General features: G+C 38.3%; 1 protein-coding gene across 2 annotated transcripts in view; it reads left to right on the forward strand.

The window, feature by feature from the left end:
* VCAN (versican) overlaps window positions 1-17512 on the forward strand; it is a 113266-nt gene that overhangs the window by 27660 nt on the left and 68094 nt on the right. For both annotated transcript variants that reach the window (XM_025866736.2, XM_025866737.2), the window contains exon 6: window positions 15219-15512. In XM_025866736.2, the coding sequence (XP_025722521.1) occupies window positions 15219-15512 (294 nt within the window). The remainder of the gene's footprint in view (window positions 1-15218; window positions 15513-17512) is intronic.

Genomic DNA, 17512 nt, shown 5'->3' on the forward strand with positions numbered 1-17512 from the left:
ATTTTTGTGTGTGGTGTCAGGAAATGGTCCAGTTTCATTCTGCTGCATGTGGCTGTCCAATTTTCCCAACACCATTTGTTGAAGAGACTTTTTTCCATTGGACATTCTTTCCTGCTTTGTCAATGATTAGTTGACCATAGAGTGGAAGGTCCATTTCTGGGCTCTCAATTCTGTTCCATTGATCTATGTGTCTGTTTTTGTGCCAGTACCATACTGTCTTGATGATTACAGCTTTGTAATAGAGCTTGAAGTCTGGATTTTGATGCCACCAGCTTTGCTTTTCTTTTTCAACATTCCTCTGGCTATTCGGGGTCTTTTCTGGTTCCATACAAATTTTAGGATTATTTGTTCTATTTCTTTGAAAAAAGGTGATGGCATTTTGATAGGGATTGCTTTAAATGTGTGGATTGCTCTAGGTAGCATTGACATCTTCACAATATTTATTCTTCTAATCCATGAGCCTGGAACATTTTTCCATTTCTTTGTGTCTTCCTCAATTTCTTTCATGAGTATTTTATAGTTTTCCGAGTACAGATTCTTTGCCTCTTTGGTTAGATTTATTCCTAGGTATCTTATGGTTTTGGGTGCAATTGTAAATGAGATTGACTCCTTAATTTCTCTTTCTTCTGTCTTGTTGTTGGTGTATAGAAATGCCACTGATTTCTGTGCATTGATTTTATATCCTGCCACTTTACTGAATTCCTGTATGAGTTCTAGCAGTTTTGGGGTAGCGTCTTTTGGGTTTTCCACATAAAGTATCATATCATTTGCAAAGAGTGAGAGTTTGACTTCTTCTTTGCCGATTTGGATGCCTTTTATTTCTTTTTGTTGTCTGATTGCTGTGGCTAGGACTTCTAATACTATGTTGGATAGCAGTGGTGATAGTGGACATCCCTGTTGTGTTCCTAACCTTAGGGGGAAAGCTCTCAGTTTTTCCCCATTGAGAATGATATTTGCTGTGGGTTTTTCATAGGTGGCTTTTATGATAGTGAGGTATGTACCCTCTATCCCTATGCTCTGAAGAGTTTTGATCAAGAAAGGATGCTGTACTTTGTCAAATGCTTTTTCTGCATCTATTGAGAGGATTATATGGTTCTTGTTCTTTCTTTTATTAATTTATTGGATCACATTGATTGATTTGCAGATGTTGAACCAACTTTGCAGCCCAGGGCTAAATCCCACTTGGTTGTGGTGAATAATCCTTTTAATGTACTGTTGGATCCTATTGGTTAGTACTTTGGTGAGAATTTTTGCATCCATATTCATCAAGGATATTGGTCTGTAATTGTCCTTTTTGATGGGGTCTTTGTCTAGTTTTCGGATCAAGGTAATGGTGGCCTCATAAAACGAGTTTGGAAGTTTTCCTTCCATTTCGATTTTTTGGAACAGTTTCAGAACAATAGGTATTAATTCTTCTTCAAATGTTTGGTAGAATTCCCCTGGGAAGCCATTTGGCCCTGGGCTTTTGTTTGTTGGGAGATTTTTGATGACTGCTTCAATTTCCTTAGTGGTTATAGGTCTGTTCAGGTTTTCTATTTCTTCCTGGTCAGTTTTGGTAGTTTATACATCTCTAGGAATGCATCCATTTCTTCCAGATCATCTAATTTGCTGGCATATAGTTGCTCTTAATATGTTCTTATAATTGCATTTCTTTGGTGTTGGTTGTGATCTCTCCTCTTTCATTGATGATTTTATTTATTTGGGTCCTTTCTCTTTTCTTTTTGTTAAGTCTGGCCAGGGGTTTGTCAATCTTATTAATTCTTTCAAAGAACAAGCTCCTAGTTTCATTGATCTGTTCTACTGTTCTTTTGGTTTCTATTTCATTTATTTCAGCTCTGATCTTTATTATTTCTCTTCTCCTGCTGGGTTTAGGCTTTATTTGCTGTTCTTTCTCCAGCTCCTTTAGGTGTAGGTTTAGGTTGTGTATTTGAGACCTTTCTTGTGTCTTGAGAAAGCCTTGTATTGCTAAATACTTTCCTCTTAGGACTGCCTTTGCTGTATCCCAAAGATTTTGAACAGTTGTGTTTTCATTTTCATTTGTTTTCATGAATTTTGTTAATTCTTCTTTAATTTCCTGGTTGACCCAATAATTCTTTAGTAGGATGCTCTTTAGCTTCCATGTATTTGAGTTCTTTCCAACTTTCCTCTTGTGATTGAGTTCTAGTTTCAAAGCATTGTGGTCTGAAAATATATAGGGAATGATCCCAGTCTTTTGGTACCAGTTGAGACCTGATTTGTGACCTAGGATGTGATCAATTCTGGAGAATGTTCCATGGGCACTAGAGAAGAATGTGTATTCTGTTGCTTTGGGATGGGATGTTCTGAATATATCTGTGAAGTCCATTTGGTCCAGTGTGTCATTTAAAGTCTTTATTTCCTTGTTGATCTTTTGCTTAGATGATCTGTCCATTTCAGTCAGGGGGGTGTTAAAGTCCCCCACTATCATTGTATTGTTGTCGATGTGTTTCTTTACTTTTGTTATTAATTGGCTTATATAATTGGCTGCTCCCATGTTAAGGGCACAGATATTCACAACTGTTAGATCTTCTTGTTGGATAGACCCCTTAAGTATGATATAGTGTCCTTCCTCATCTCTTATTATAGTCTTTGGTTTCAAATCTAATTTGTCTGATACAAGGATTGCCACCCCAGCTTTCTTTTGGTTTCCATTAGCATGGTAAATGATTTTCGACCCCCTCGCTTTCAATCTGGAGGTGTCTTTGGGTCTAAAATGAGCCTCTTGCAGACAGCATATTGATGGGTCTTGTTTTTTTATCCAATCTGATAGCCTGTGTCTTTTGATTGGGGCATTTAGCCCATTTACATTTAGGTAACTATTGAAAGATATGACTTTAGTGCCATTGTATTGCCTGTAAGGTGACTGTTACTATATATTGTCTGTGTTCCTTTCTGGTCTGTGTTACTTTTAGGCTCTCTCTTTGCTTAGAGGATGACCCCTTTTAGTATTTCTTGTAGGGCTGGTTTCATGTTTGCAAATTCCTTTAGTTTTTGTTTGTCTTGGAAGCTTTTTATCTCTCCTTCTATTTTCAGTGACAGCCTAGCTGGATATAGTATTCTTGGCTGCATATTTTTCTCATTTAGTGCTCTGAATATATCATGCCAGTCCTTTCTGGCCTGCCAGGTCTCTGGATAGGTCTGTTTCCAGTCTAATGTTTCTACCATTGTAGAGTACACATCTCTTGCCCCGAGCTGCTTTCAGGATTTTCTCTTTGTCTGAGTCTCATAAGTTTTACTATTAGATGTCGGGGTGTTGACCTATTTTTATTGATTTTGAGGGGTGTTCTCTGTGCCTCCTGGATTTTGATGCCTGTTTCCTTCCCCAGGTTAGGGAAGTTCTTTGCTATAATTTGCTCTGATATACTTTCTGCCCCTCTCTCTCTCTTTCTTCTTCTTCTGGGATCCCAATTATTCTAATATTGTTTTGTCTTATGGTTTCACTTATCTCTTGAATTCTGCCCTCGTGATCCCGTTGTTTATTTTTCTTTTACTCATCTTCTTTATTTTCCATCATTTGATCTTCTATAGCACTAATTCTCTCTTCTGCCTCATTTATCGTAGCAGTTAGAGCCTCCATTTTTGATTGCACCCCATTAATAGCCTTTTTGATTTCGACTTGTTTAGATTTTAGTTCTTTTATTTCTCCCGAAAGGGTTTCTCTAAAATCTTCCAGGCTTTTTTCAAGCCCAGCTAGTATCTTTAAAATAGTCATTCTGAACTCTAGTTCCGACATCTTACTAATGTCTGTATTGATTAGGTCCCTGGCAGTCGGTAGTGACTCTTGTTCTTTTTTTTGAGGTGATTTTTTCCATCTTGTCATTTTGTCCAGAGAGAATAGATGAATGAGAGAACAAAATGCTAACAGGGTAACAATGACCCCAGAAAAATATACACTAAACAAATCAGAAGAGACTGAAACCGGGGGAAAGAAAGAAAAAAGAAAAAGATAAAAAAAAAAAAAAGAATGTGATCAAATATGATCAGGCTGGTGCATAGATCAGGACCACACACTAGATTTTGGGTGTATTTTGGTCTGTTAGAAGAAACTGCCTCCCAAAATTTTAAAGAAAGAAAAACTTATATATGTACAATAATAAGGGTAAATAAGATGAAGGGATGGAATATGAGTGTAAAGATGAAAATTATAAAAGATTTTATGAAAGGAATTGATCAGATAAAAAGTTGGTTGAAAAAAGAAAGAAGAGGAATTAAAAAAAAGGGGGGGAGAGAATGTGATCAGGCAGGAGACTAGAACAAAGCCATACACTAGAGATTTAGCGTATCTTTTGGTCTGTTAGAAGAAACTGTATCCCAAAATTTTAAAGAGAGAACAACTTATCTATATATATCAAAAATAAAGTTAACTACAATGAAGGGATAGAATATGACTCTACAAATGAAAAATAAAAAAGATTTTTTAAAAAATGATTGATAAGATGTTGGTTGAAAAAGAGAAAAAGAAAAATTAAAAAAAAAAAAGAAAATTAAGAAATTAACTTTGAAAGACTAAAGATTCAGGGGGGAAAAAGCCATAAATTCTATGTGCTGTATTCCCCTAGTGCTGGAGTTCTACTGTTCTCATTGATCAGTAAACTTGGTCTTGGCTGGCTGTTCTTGCTGATCTTCTGGGGGAGGGGCCTGTTGCCATGGTTCCCAATTGTCTTTGCTGGAGGCGGAATTACCCCACCCTCGCCCGGTCTGGGCTAAGTCATCTGCTCGGGTTTGCTCTCGGGAGCTTTTGTTCCCTGCAAGCTTTCTGTACAGCTTTGGAGGACGAGAATGAAAATGGCGGCCTCCCAATCTCCCCCCCAGAGGAGCCGAGACCTCAGGCCCCAGGCTCCTCAGTGAGCCCCCAGAGAAAAGCAGTCAATCACTTCCGTCTCCCCGGTCTCCGGCCGCACTCCGTGCTCACCCGGCCTGTGACCGAGCATTTCTGTGTCTGGCACCTGACCCTGTGTGGAGTCTCCAAACCCAGCAGATCCTGTGGTGCACTCCCATGCCGCTCCTCCCGGGGGTGGAAGGTGAGTCTCCATGGATCTGACGCTTGTGGGGTCCCTGCTGGAGGAGCAGTGGCCCAACTGTACCACGGGTCATGGTTTATGGCAACCCTGAGATGAGAGCCCACTCCTCGGCTGTCTCTGCACCCGGCTTCCCTGCTCCAATACCTGGGAGCTCTGCTGCACTCAGGCACCCCCTCCCTCATCTTTCTGTGACCCCGAGGGTCCTAAGACCACACTGTCCCCATGAGGGTTCCACCCCCGTTTAGCCCTAGCTGGAGTGATGTCCCTCAGCGGAGTGGACTTATAAAAGTTCTGATTTTGTGCTCTGCTGCTCTATCACTAGCCAGAAGCAGCTGATGGAGGCCCCGTCCCCCGCCGTCTATCTTCCCGAATATCACCTCAGATTCACTTCTCCGCACGTCCTACCTTCCAGAAAGTGGTCGCTTGTCTGTTCAGAGAGTTGCTGCTATTCCTTTCTTCTATCTCCTGTTGAATTCCTAGTTGTTCAGAATGGTTTGATCCTTATCTAGCTTGTTTCCTGGGACCAGACGAAATTTAGGTCTCCTACTCCTCCTCCATCTTGCTCCTCCCCAGATTGACTTTTAATTTTAATGGGATTTACAACATATAATCTACAAAATACTTCACCAGCTGGAGTTATCTAAGAATTAGTGATACTGGTCTTATTCAGTTAAAACATCCTGTGTCAGCTAGAAGAGCTTCCTACTCGCTATGGTTCAGCAAATGATTCAAATATTGATTCTGGATTACAGAAACTCTTCACTTCCATTCACTTTGGTTTGGTGCTAGAAGATGCTGAAAACTTTTCATTTATTCTCAGTAAAACTCATAGAAGCATAGATCATAGCTGTAGCTGTGGCTTCTTACATAAGCTTTGGAAATTAACATGTCTTGCTAGGGACCTGAAACTGACCTTGGGAGTTTTGAAGAGTGTAGCTAAGAGTTAGTGAGGAAAGCAACCAGGCATGGCACCCTGGCAGCCTCTCTGGAAAATGATATCCTCATTCAGTACAATGATTTCCATAGATTGACCATGAAGTAGCTCCACAGATAATGTAAGGAAGGAAACTATTTATTGTTTGGTTGTATTATTGTTTAACTTAATCCTCATGAGGACCTTGTCAAGTATTTCTTTAACCCTGCTTTTTACCATAAGGAAAGGTTAAGTAATGGGATATGCCCTTTTTCCTATTTCCCGGCGGTAAACTTTTGTGGCTGCAGATTCCCCAGCAGAGAACAGACAGTCCTCCCAGCCAAGAAGAGATAAAGTGCTCTCCAGACTCCCCCAAATCTCTGATTTCTCACATAAGAATATCTTCATTCTTATTTGAGCAATGATTTGTTTACTCATTGTGTTGTAATGATTAGAATTGCTGGGTTAAATGGTAACTCCATTTTTAACTTTTTGAGGAACCGCTTGCCTGTTTTCCAGTGTGGCCACACCATTTTAAATTCTCACCAGCACTATATTAGGGTCCTGGTTCTTTCACATCCTCGCCAACACTTGTTTTTATCTGAGATTTTGATTACAGCCAAAAATATCTCATTGTCGTTTTAATTTGTATTTCTCCTATGGCTAGTGATGTTAAGCAACTTTTCATGTGCTTATTGGCCATTTGTATATTTTCTTGGAGAAATGTCTATTCAGTCGAGTTATAAAATGAGTAAGTCATGGGGATGTAACATATAGCATGGCAACCATAGTTAATTATTTATATTGCATATATGAATGTTGCTAAGAGAGTAAATATTAGAAGTTCTCATCACAAGAAAAAATATTTGTAATTATGTATAGTGATGGATGTTAACAAGACTTATTGTGGTGATCATTTTGCAATATATACAAATATTGAATCATTATGTTGTACACCTGAAATGAATATAATGTATGTCAATTAAACCTCAATTAAAAGAAAAAAAGAAATGTCTAGGGGCTCAGTCGGTTAAGTGTCTGCCTTCGGCTCAAGTCATGATCCCAGGGTCCTGGGATTGAGCGCCACATCGGGCTCCCTCCTCAGCGGAGAGCCTACTTCTCCCTCTCCCTCTCCCTGCCACTCTGCCTACCTGTGCTTTCTATCTCTCTGTCAAATAAATAAATAAAATCTTTTTTTTTTTTAAGATTTTATTTATTTGACAGAGACACAGCGAGAGAGGGAACACAAGCAGGGGTAGTGGGAGAGGGAGAAGCAGGTTCCCCATGGAGCAGGGAGCCCGATGTGGGGCTTGATCCCAGGACCCTGGGATCATGACCTGACCCGAAGGCAGATGCTTAACGACTGAGCCACCCAGGCGCCCCAATAAATAAAATCTTAAAAGTAAAAAAAAAAAGAAATGTCTTTTCAGAAGTTTTATCCATTTTTGTTTTGTTTTGTTTTGTTTTTTTACCTTTACCCATTTTTAACTGGGGTGTCTTTTTGTTATTTAGTTGCAGAAGTTCTTTATATACTCTAGATTAAAGTGTCTTTTTGGAAGATTTGCACAATTTTTTTTCCCATTCCATGAGTTGTCTTTTTTACTTTCTCAGTAGGGCCCTTTGACATGCAAAAGTTTTGAATTTTAATGAAGTCCAATTTATCTCTTTGTTCTTTGGTTGTTTGTGCTTGTGGTGTCATATCTAAGAAAACACTGCCAAATCCCCAGTCATGAAGACTTGCTTCTGTGTTTTCTTCTACAAGTTTTATAAGTTTTAAGTTTTACTTTTATTTTGATTGATTTTGAGTTAATTTTTGTATGTGGTATGAGTTAAGAGTCCAGATTCATTCTTTTGCATGTAGACATCCAGTTGTCTCTGCACCACTTATTGAAAAGACTATTCTTTCCCCCATTTAATGGCCTTGGCATCTTTTTGAAAATCAACTGTTCTTAGATATATCAGTTTGTTTCTGGACTTTCCATTCTATGCCATTGATCTATATGTTTCTACTTATGTTAGTCCTACATTGTCTTGATTATTGTTGCTTTGTAGTAAATTTTGAAATTGGAACGTATGAGACCTCTAACTGTGTTCTTTTCCAAAAATATTTTAGTTATTCTGGGCCCTTGAGTTCTCATATGAATTTTAAGATCAGCTTGCCGATTTCTACAAAGAGGCCAGCTGGGATTCTGATAGGGGTTGCATTGAATCTTTAGATCAATTTGAGGTGTATTGCCATCTTAACCATATTAAATCTTCAGATCCATGAATATGGGACATTTTTCCAGTTCTTAAGACCTTCTTTAATTTCTTTCATCAGTGTTTTGTACCTTTTAGAGTATAAGTTTTACAGTACTTTTGTCAAATTTCATCCTAAATATTTTGTTCTTTTTTGATGCAAATGAAAATGGAGTTTTCTTTATTTCTTTTTCTGATTGTTTGTGGAAAGTATATGGAAATGCAGTTGATTTTTATATATTGGTCTTGTATCTTGTATCCTGCAACTCTGCCAAACTTGTTTATTAGTTCTAATAGCTCTTTAATGGCATCCTTAGGATTTTCTATATATATACCCTTGCATTTATAATCTTACCATAAGTAGACTTGTCATGATATACATCCCTTGAAGCATGTGACATTTGCTCTAAGATTTTAATGTCAAGGTCTTTGGGAGTTCTGAACTGAAAGAGCTTCTTAGGAAATACAGTGGCCATTTACCTTTCAGCTGTGAAAAGTAAAAAGAAAAAAAAAAAAAGCCAAACTAGCCTGATTGTCCCGTGTTGACCCGTAGCCATACTGTGCCTGTCAAATCATATAACATGTTCAATCTCTTAGATATTTTGAAGACTCAGACACCCAGAAATATTTTAGAACTTCTTTCTCACTCTAATTAAAATCTTACTGCTTTGTCAGTGGGAAAGAAGGAGATCTGACATCCTGAAAAACCATAAAAATATGTTTAAATTCTGAATTTTAGTGGGGTTTCCTGTCTCTTTAGGCTCTTCAAATCGACATGCATGAGATCTTATATAATAACACATTGACAAATACATGGATTCCTTTCCTTATCTGACTTAGAGCATGTCAACTGACTCTCAGAGCCAACTGATGACAATTCTTTAGTAATTAATTGGAAGTTAAAAATTCAAAATTCTGTCCATGCTCTAAGCCACATCATGCTTCTCCTTCAACCTAAGACAAGTAAAAAATCTGAAAGGTGCTCATCTGTCTTTCCAGTCTCATTACCCCCAAGTTGGGAATAATGCGAGCCTAGCACTAGGAATGGAATGAAGTTATGTCGGCAGCCCCTGAGGTTTTCTTGTCACTGTGAACAGAACGTTGATCTCTGTGCAGGTTAAAGGACCAAATCTTAGGGGAACTGACATGCTTTTGAATTATCTTCAAATTTTGGCCCTCAAAAGATTATATAGCAGTGTATGTTAGCTGCTAATCAAACATGTACAGCTGATGGATACTGTGATCCAGAGTATAATGCGCATTAGTCTTCAATGCTTCGATCGTGTGTACATAGAGTGAAAGAAGAGCAAGAGTGAAAGAGTGAGAGAGGGCAAGAGAGAGAGAGAGAAATGGAGAGAAAGAAAAGAAAAAAGAAACATCCTTTGAAACTTAAAAGTCCAAAACTTCAAAGCTAATAATAATTATGCTGAATTGCTTTTATCATCAGGATATTTGCCATAAATGGTTTCATTGTATCGGCATTTAGAAGCTCATGTCACATGACTACTTCCTGCTTACACACTGTAGCTACTTTTACATATATTTATTACTTATTATAACTTAAATAGCAAGGCAATGTAGTAACATTTACAAATCCTGAACTTCCTTAAAGTGAAAAAAAAATCAGAGTTCTTTTTTCAAATGGATAAAGGGAATCATGATTAGTTTATAAAAACTTATTTTCAGACTGGACAGTTCATGAAGGAAGGGTTATGAGCACAAATAAACAGAAACAAACAATAAACATTTATCACACTACCCAGCAAATATACCCAGCCCAGAAAACTGTGGTGGGATTTTGGCTTTGGCTACCTGTCCACTGACTCCAGGAGAGAATGGAGTAATTATGTATGTCCTGCCCCTGCCAATTCCCCTTTTCTCCTTGGTATTTACAGGGAATTGTCTGCAGGAGAGAAAGATCTTATCCTCGCTCTAGAACCAGACTCTTTAATAGTCGTTCTGAGTTACTCCTGGGTATAAATTCTAGCTTTTGAACAGTGCAGGTCATTTTTAATGTTTGATTTGTTTTCATCATTGTTTGCCATTTCAGTATGTGTCATTTTTTAGTCTGCCAAGAAGCCACTTTCCCATTTAGCAATCAGAAATGTAGAAAAAAGAACATGCATGGTCCAATTTCCAGGGAGTCTTGTAGCAGTCAGTTGTCAAATGAAAGTATTTTTTTCTTAATATTTCTGATGATGTTAATTCCCATGATTAAGGTGAATTTAATTTGTGGAATGTCACCAGATATTAAAGTCTCACCGGCGGTGTCTTCCAGTTTCTTCTAGGATATCCCTAGAAAGCTGAAATAACAGGAATAATTCAAACCAATAACATTTAATTTGAGATTTTGGAAAAATATGCGTTAAGATACCACATATATGGTTTTCAGATAACTATGCAAATTATCCTATGTGTGCAATCCTCTGTTCAGCATTATTATATCTCATGTTTGTACTAACTTGAGCATATATGTATACACCTCAATGAATTCTTACTTATGCTAACTTAAATTAACTTGACCTTTTATGTTAAGTAATTATATGTAAAACATTTTGTATATTTCTTTCCTGACATTTTATTTGTTCTCTTTAGAGAAAAATTAAGTATTCTCTCATAGGTAGATAACATTTACAAACATGTTCCAAATCTTTACTCTAGTTCCCAATTTGATGATAAGTGTCTTACAGATGTAGCTACCTTGAAGAGGCTACTTCTGGAACTTAGAGAGCAGACTCATTGTCAACTTGCAAAAGTAATGTCTACCATCCAGGAAGGCAAATATCCAGTAAATCTAAAGTACATTAAATGGGTCAGTTACAAGTATTCTCTCCCTCTCTAAAGCAGTACTATGATTCAGAAGGAACTTTTATTACGTACATCAGAGGCAAAAAAGTGCCTTTAAGATACCTTCGGGGCAGGAACTTACACAACCTGACCAATTAAGTTGTGTTGTAGAGAAAGAAACTAAGCGAATGCACTGAGTTGCTTTGCTTGATTTCCCAGGTTTGCCTTCTCTTTTTCTTGATTCTTTGGTGCCTGATGTGCCCTTGACTCTGAACTTCAGACTTTCTGTCTTGATGCCTCCTGTTATAATCATTCATTTTTGGACCAAGGCTGGAGTTACATTATTGTTACTGGCCCATACTTAGTATCTGTCTCATTTCATTCTGCTGCAATATAGTTTAGAACATATAATTTGACCTGTAAATAATTCCTGAGTATGGATTTAAAAACTGAGAGTAGATCACTGGAAACATTGAAAATCTTAACATCTTGACTGCTTTATCATTGTAAAAGAGGTCAGCGTTTAGCTTAAAATCTGCATTTTTTCCCCTATGGTATCGATATGCTTTTTTTCTGTGGGAAAGCTTTGTGCCTACCACTTAGTATTGAGGAGAAAGCCTGCTTTTATCTGCTATTCCTTGGTTTACTTTTCTCAAAAAGATCTTTTAAGAAATGAACCTCCCGTGTTCATTAAATACCATCTTAGATGCTTCATCGAGGTCTCTGGCTCTTCCCTGTCCCCTGTGCTCACTGGCAGGCTTTGATGCAACCCTAGGGGGCAATGGACTTCATATACCCTTTGCTTTGTACTCTGGCTTTTTGGCTCCTGCTTTGATGCTGTTTGCTTACCTGGTCCACTTTGCTTCTATCTTAAGTAGGTTGACACGTAGGCAATCTGAAACTTAATAGCAAAATTATACTTGCTATGGATTCATTGAGTTTGGAAAATGATTCCACGAAACAGGTCCATGGACTATTAATTAGTATTCTATGAGTAAAGGAGACTTCTCTGGTCAGATGGCTTACAAATCGTAACTTCTTGTGGGAACTCTAAATAAGCTATAATATTAAATGCTCTGAAAGTCTTGCAGAAACCTGTCAGATCACTTGCATTTGTTTTCCAAATGCAGTTGTCCGTGGAACCTCTTTTCTATAGAATACCTACTTTCATCTCAAGGATCGCCAGTTTTCTGTAGAAGACATTTTTGGGAATTATGTTCTTTGAACTTGGACCATAAATTAACAGTCTTTCTGATCCACATCTTCAACAATAAGCTTTTAATAAGTTAATTCTGATTTAAACAATAGGTCACCTATGTTTGTATTATGCTAGATAAAAGATATATAATGTCAAAGGATTATCTAATTAAAACCAGGCATTTAATGAATAAAAACAAAATAGGAGGTCATAGATGTCTTAGGAATCCAAGACACTTAGTAATATGAATTAGTTCAATTACTGCTGTGCATTACCTATTGACTTACCTTTTCTATTTTCTGGTTTGGGTTTCAGTATAAAACGGATGCTAGGATATTCTGGCGTATTTTAGAAAAGTATAAGATGTCCTGGCCTTAATATTTTGAGGTTGATACATAGGATGGGCAAAGTTTGGATGTTTGACTCAGTGCCAGTTAAAAAAAATTTTTTTTAATCTGAGTTGAATGAAACACAATGGTGATATCTTTTTCAATTTTTTAAATTTTATTTTCAGTGTTTGAAAAGTTCCTACATATAAAGGAAAATAGGTGGCCTTGGGGATAATAGAATTTAATCAAATAAGTAAACTGATTATTTTATGGGTATTGGATAGATGGATGGAAATTATATCTTCCAAACAAATGAATTAAATAATTGACTGCAATATAGTCAGACTTAACAAGAGTTTCTATATAAAAATTCTATAAGTAGATCTTTATTGACTTAGTAATAATAAGGGAATTCTCTTTTTAACCTACCAGCATCTTCTGAAACCTTTCTTTCCTCTAACACCCCAAATATGTTTGCCGTTTAAAAGAGGGGAAACCAGTTACCCATGAAATCCTGCTGTCATTCTTCTTCACTGGCCCTTTGGTCTGGCCACATTTGGAGAGGTTGATTTCCCCCAACATACAGACTGGCATTGCTGTTTGGAATAGCAGACTTCTACTCTCTCAATTCTCTTTCTCTGCCTGCTTTGATTGGCTGATCACTCTTATTACTATAAAGGAGCAGTCGTTTTGCCTCAAAATTGCAGTACATCACAGGGAACTAAGGCAACAGAAGGATCTTCCAGCTGTAATAACAAATGCAAGTGTTCTACCTTGGAGGGAAACAGTTTGGCGTGCTGCCCTCTTTCACTCTTGCGTTCCTTTGAAGTGAATGAGGCTGCTCAGGAGCACACAGACACCGTCTCTCTGTCTGCCTTGCCCCAGGTTGCTTTAAGCCAGTCCATAGGTGAGATGAATCCGCTCTTCTGGACCGCAGCTCCCCACAGCTCGGCTGCAGTCAGCTTTTTTGAATGTGCTGCTTGGGGAGGACGGAAGAAAAAGAGCACCTTGTTTCTTAACAAGAACTTGAAATGCCATTCACTTAGCAAGGATTATTGAAGATCTGCTCCGTAAGTGGTACTGTGACCCTTACACTTTTAAAATTTCTTAGCGAGGGAGATGGTGCAGGAATGCAGCTGGAACTTACCTTCTTACAGTGTATTTTTTGGATTTGAGATTACTGTCCTTGCCAACCTACACAGATAAGGACAAAAAGCGATTCCCACCCCACCCCCCTTACTTTTTTTCAATCAGGTAAAAGTCATTTTTCTCTCTCTTCTTCAAATAGCTCTTGTAGGGATTTGGCCTATTTTAGATTCATAGTGACCAAAGCGGACGTGTATGATTTGGCCATTTTTCCCGCGACTAATTTTTCTTGTTCATGAAGCTATTGCACACTCAGAGAGAGAGTAATGGCTCTATTCATTGTAAACAGTCGCTTGTTACATCTGGCTTTAGTCAGGTGAAGAGCCGAATCGTGAGAGCTCTGGAGTCCCCTTGTCTAATAAATCATACAGAGAGCCGCCTCGGTGATCTCACCGAGGACCCGCGGTTGCAGTAATGGGCTATCAATATTTTCGCTTCCCCCTGCCTCATTTTCTCTCCCTCCCGCCTGCTGTATTTGCTTAGGTATTCTCTCACCCTGCCTCTGTTTTCGAGCCACTTGTGCTCTAATGTGAGAAGCATCATTTAATTTGCATTGAATTTATTTACGCCCCTTGTTTCGTTAGCTCCCCACGTACCGATTTAACAAAGCATTTATTCTAGCATTTCCAGAATATTTTATTGTGACATGTTAAGTTATTGTGAACAGATTCTCTGCTAATTGGGCCTGGTGATGAACAAAGTAAATGTTCAGCCTTCCTTTGTTAATCAATATGCAAATAGAAGAGTCTCTCAAAGGTAGCTAGAGCCCCGGCTCGTGCCCAAGATGTCTTTGTGAGACCTGGAAAAGGGCGCCCCCTTTGGGCAGACAGATTGCGAGAGAGGTATGCACCCTCTCTCGCTCTCGCAGAGGGAGCAGCAAACAAAAACGTGCCTCTTCCTCCAGGGGGACCTTGGTCACTTGGGCCAGTTGGAGTGGGAGCGAACGTTAGGGGGCCTCCATGCACTCTCAGCCCTGGATGACGTAACAACCACGGGACCCATCCTGCGTCCGTCCCTTCGCATCTTCAAACCCTGGAGTTTTTCTTGTTTTGTTGTTTAATTTGATGGAAGTTTATCCATTTTGATGGTAGTGATAGGTGAGAAGGAGGGTTCGAGAGCTACTGTTGGATTTCAGGTGAAACCACGTGAAATAATAGCCCGGATGACATTTTAGTATAGTTTCCCTTTCCAGCCTGCTCTTTCACGGAAGAGAAAACTCGTTTCCCAGATGATAATCCAAAGACTCAATGGAGAAGGTGTGTTCATTTTAAAGAATTGATTGTAACTTTATTATCAAATGGTTGCTTCTGTATACCCATGGCCATAGAAGCAGTCATTTGATATTAAAGTTAATATATATGAACTCTTCTGGTATGTGTCACACTAGTAGTGGCAAAATTGAGTCGCTGTGCTGTTTACTGCTTTAAAGAATCAGAAGCTGCTGCCTTGCCATGAAAAAGGTATTATGTCCTTCTACCTGCTCCCTCCACCCACCCACCCATAAAGTGGAGAGGAATGAATAGTAAAACTTACGTTTGTTGTCGTGTTTTTTCCCCTCCTTATTTCAGGTGATGTGTTCCATATCACTGCTCCCGATAAATTTACCTTTGAAGAAGCTGAAGAAGAGTGTGAAAACCAGGACGCCCGGCTGGCGACAGTGGGGGAGCTCCAAGCGGCTTGGAGGAATGGCTTTGACCAGTGTGATTACGGGTGGCTGTCGGACGCCAGCGTTCGCCACCCTGTGACTGTGGCCAGGGCGCAGTGTGGAGGTGGTTTACTTGGGGTGAGAACCCTGTATCGTTTTGAGAACCAGACAGGCTTCCCTCCCCCTGATAGCAGATTTGATGCCTACTGCTTTAAACGTAAGTGTTTGAGACCTTTTTAAAAATTACAGATTTAAAAAAAAAATACTTCGAAGACATGCATTGGTATTCACCTAGCAATGGGAATGGATTGTGTATGCACAGAACGGAAACAGTTCAGTGACTTTCAAAAGCCAATAAATGGAACGGCAGCGATATGGTTAAAACAACAGGAAGTTTGACAGATGTTCTTTTAGAGGTGATGAGGAAATGTCAAGTTAAGGTCTTAACTATGCTCCATTGCACCTAGAACCACAGAACATAGTTCTGATTCTTTGTTTTTGTTTTTGCTTTGTTTTGTTTAACATTAATTGCAGTCCTTAAATGTAATTAGATTGTTGGTGCTGTAATGTTGAGGCCAGCTGTGGCTGAGTTGAATCCTTGAATTCTGCTTATTTTGTCTTTGTTTGGTATGTCTTTCTTTGAAATGGCGGAGAATTCAAATTTCAGTAATTGCAGGTGAGTACTTGGAACAGATATGGATAATCATAACATTCAATTAATACCTAACAGGAAACCATGCTATAAATAAGTATCTCCTTTCATCTTATTTTAATTCAAGTAATGGAAATATGTGCCTTCTAATCACTAATTCTCTAGTACCATATCAAAGTACAGTCTATGTTCTTTGAAAGGTGTAACATAGGCTATCCTCAGTTAGGTTTGCTATTTAAAACTGATCTTAAGTGACATCTCTCCACATTCGTGATATAATTGTTTAAATTTTTCAGATGTCCTTAAATTATTTTAGCAATAGTAGTCACATGATATAGTATCGTGCTTGTAGGATGCTTGATCAAACAAGCGAGTAATCCAGAGTCTCATTGTGATTTTTACTGAAGGATCTGTATTGTGGTGACAGCTAAACAAAGATTTCCTAGCATTTGCGGTGAGTATGTTCAAAGTAGAACCATGTCATATTGAAATAGAGTAAAGGGTTTTACTAAGTTTCCAATATATCTTGTTTTAGTAATACATAACTGAAATGAACAGAAAATATACTAGCCTATTATGGAATTGGTTTCTAAACTGAAATGCACAGGCATTCTTTATCAACCACAAAGTCACTGCCAGGGTGTCTGAGTAGAATAGCCATTAGTGCTGTGGAGAGGCGTGATCACACACGCCTCGTCCTCCCCGCTGAGCTGCCTCTGCCCACATCTCCTCCCATAGACTCAGCTTTCTGAGTGTGAAAGCCATGTGTTGGGTATCAGTGCAATACAAGCTGGCCATAAAAAGCCACTTGAAAATACTGACTTTTGTTCCTAGGCCCTGAAACAGCAGAAAAGTTCTTCTTTACTTATTTTCAGGAAAAGAAACAACAATAAAAAGGAAAGCCTATTTCTAAAAAGAGAAAGACATTCTTTTCACAGTGACTTTCAAGTAGTTGAAGCTCTAAAATCAGTTTTTCATTAAGTGACTATGATTAAGAACTGAAATCAGATTGGTGTCGGGAGGGCAGGGTTAGAGATGTTTAATTAGGGAAGGAGTGGAATTATCCAACCGGACTACCTTGCTCAATTGTATTTTCTTGTGCTTGATAAAACTGGCAAGAGAGAACTTTTAAACAACACTTTTTTTTTTTCTCCCTGAGGGTAGAAATGAGGGTAAAACTTAAACCAAAGGTTGTCTGTAGCCACAAAGAATTCATCCTGATGTGTTTTAAATTATGTATTTAAATGAGGAATTCACATGAACGCATGAAATGACAAGATACTTAGTTTCAAATACAGTAACCACCTACTAAAAGTCTGTATAAAATCTGAGATAAGTTTGAAAGTTTAGGTCGAGTTTTTTCTCTCTAATTCATCTGAATCGATAGAACTTGGAAATATGTAACTTCTAAATATCATGGTTCAAATTTTGAGTTTTTTCCAAACCAAAGTGTAATCTAAACTAATCCAAATCTAATCTAATGGTTAGGGTCTTGTTTATTTCTTCCCTAAGGCCTATTATATTTAAAATGTATTCAGCATCTAAAAGATTTAGGAGGCTTAGTC

This window comes from Callorhinus ursinus, unplaced genomic scaffold (genome assembly GCF_003265705.2).
Source record: "Callorhinus ursinus isolate GAN/ISIS: 27379988/994484 unplaced genomic scaffold, GSC_fseal_2.0 scaffold3, whole genome shotgun sequence".
NCBI lineage: Eukaryota > Metazoa > Chordata > Mammalia > Carnivora > Otariidae > Callorhinus > Callorhinus ursinus.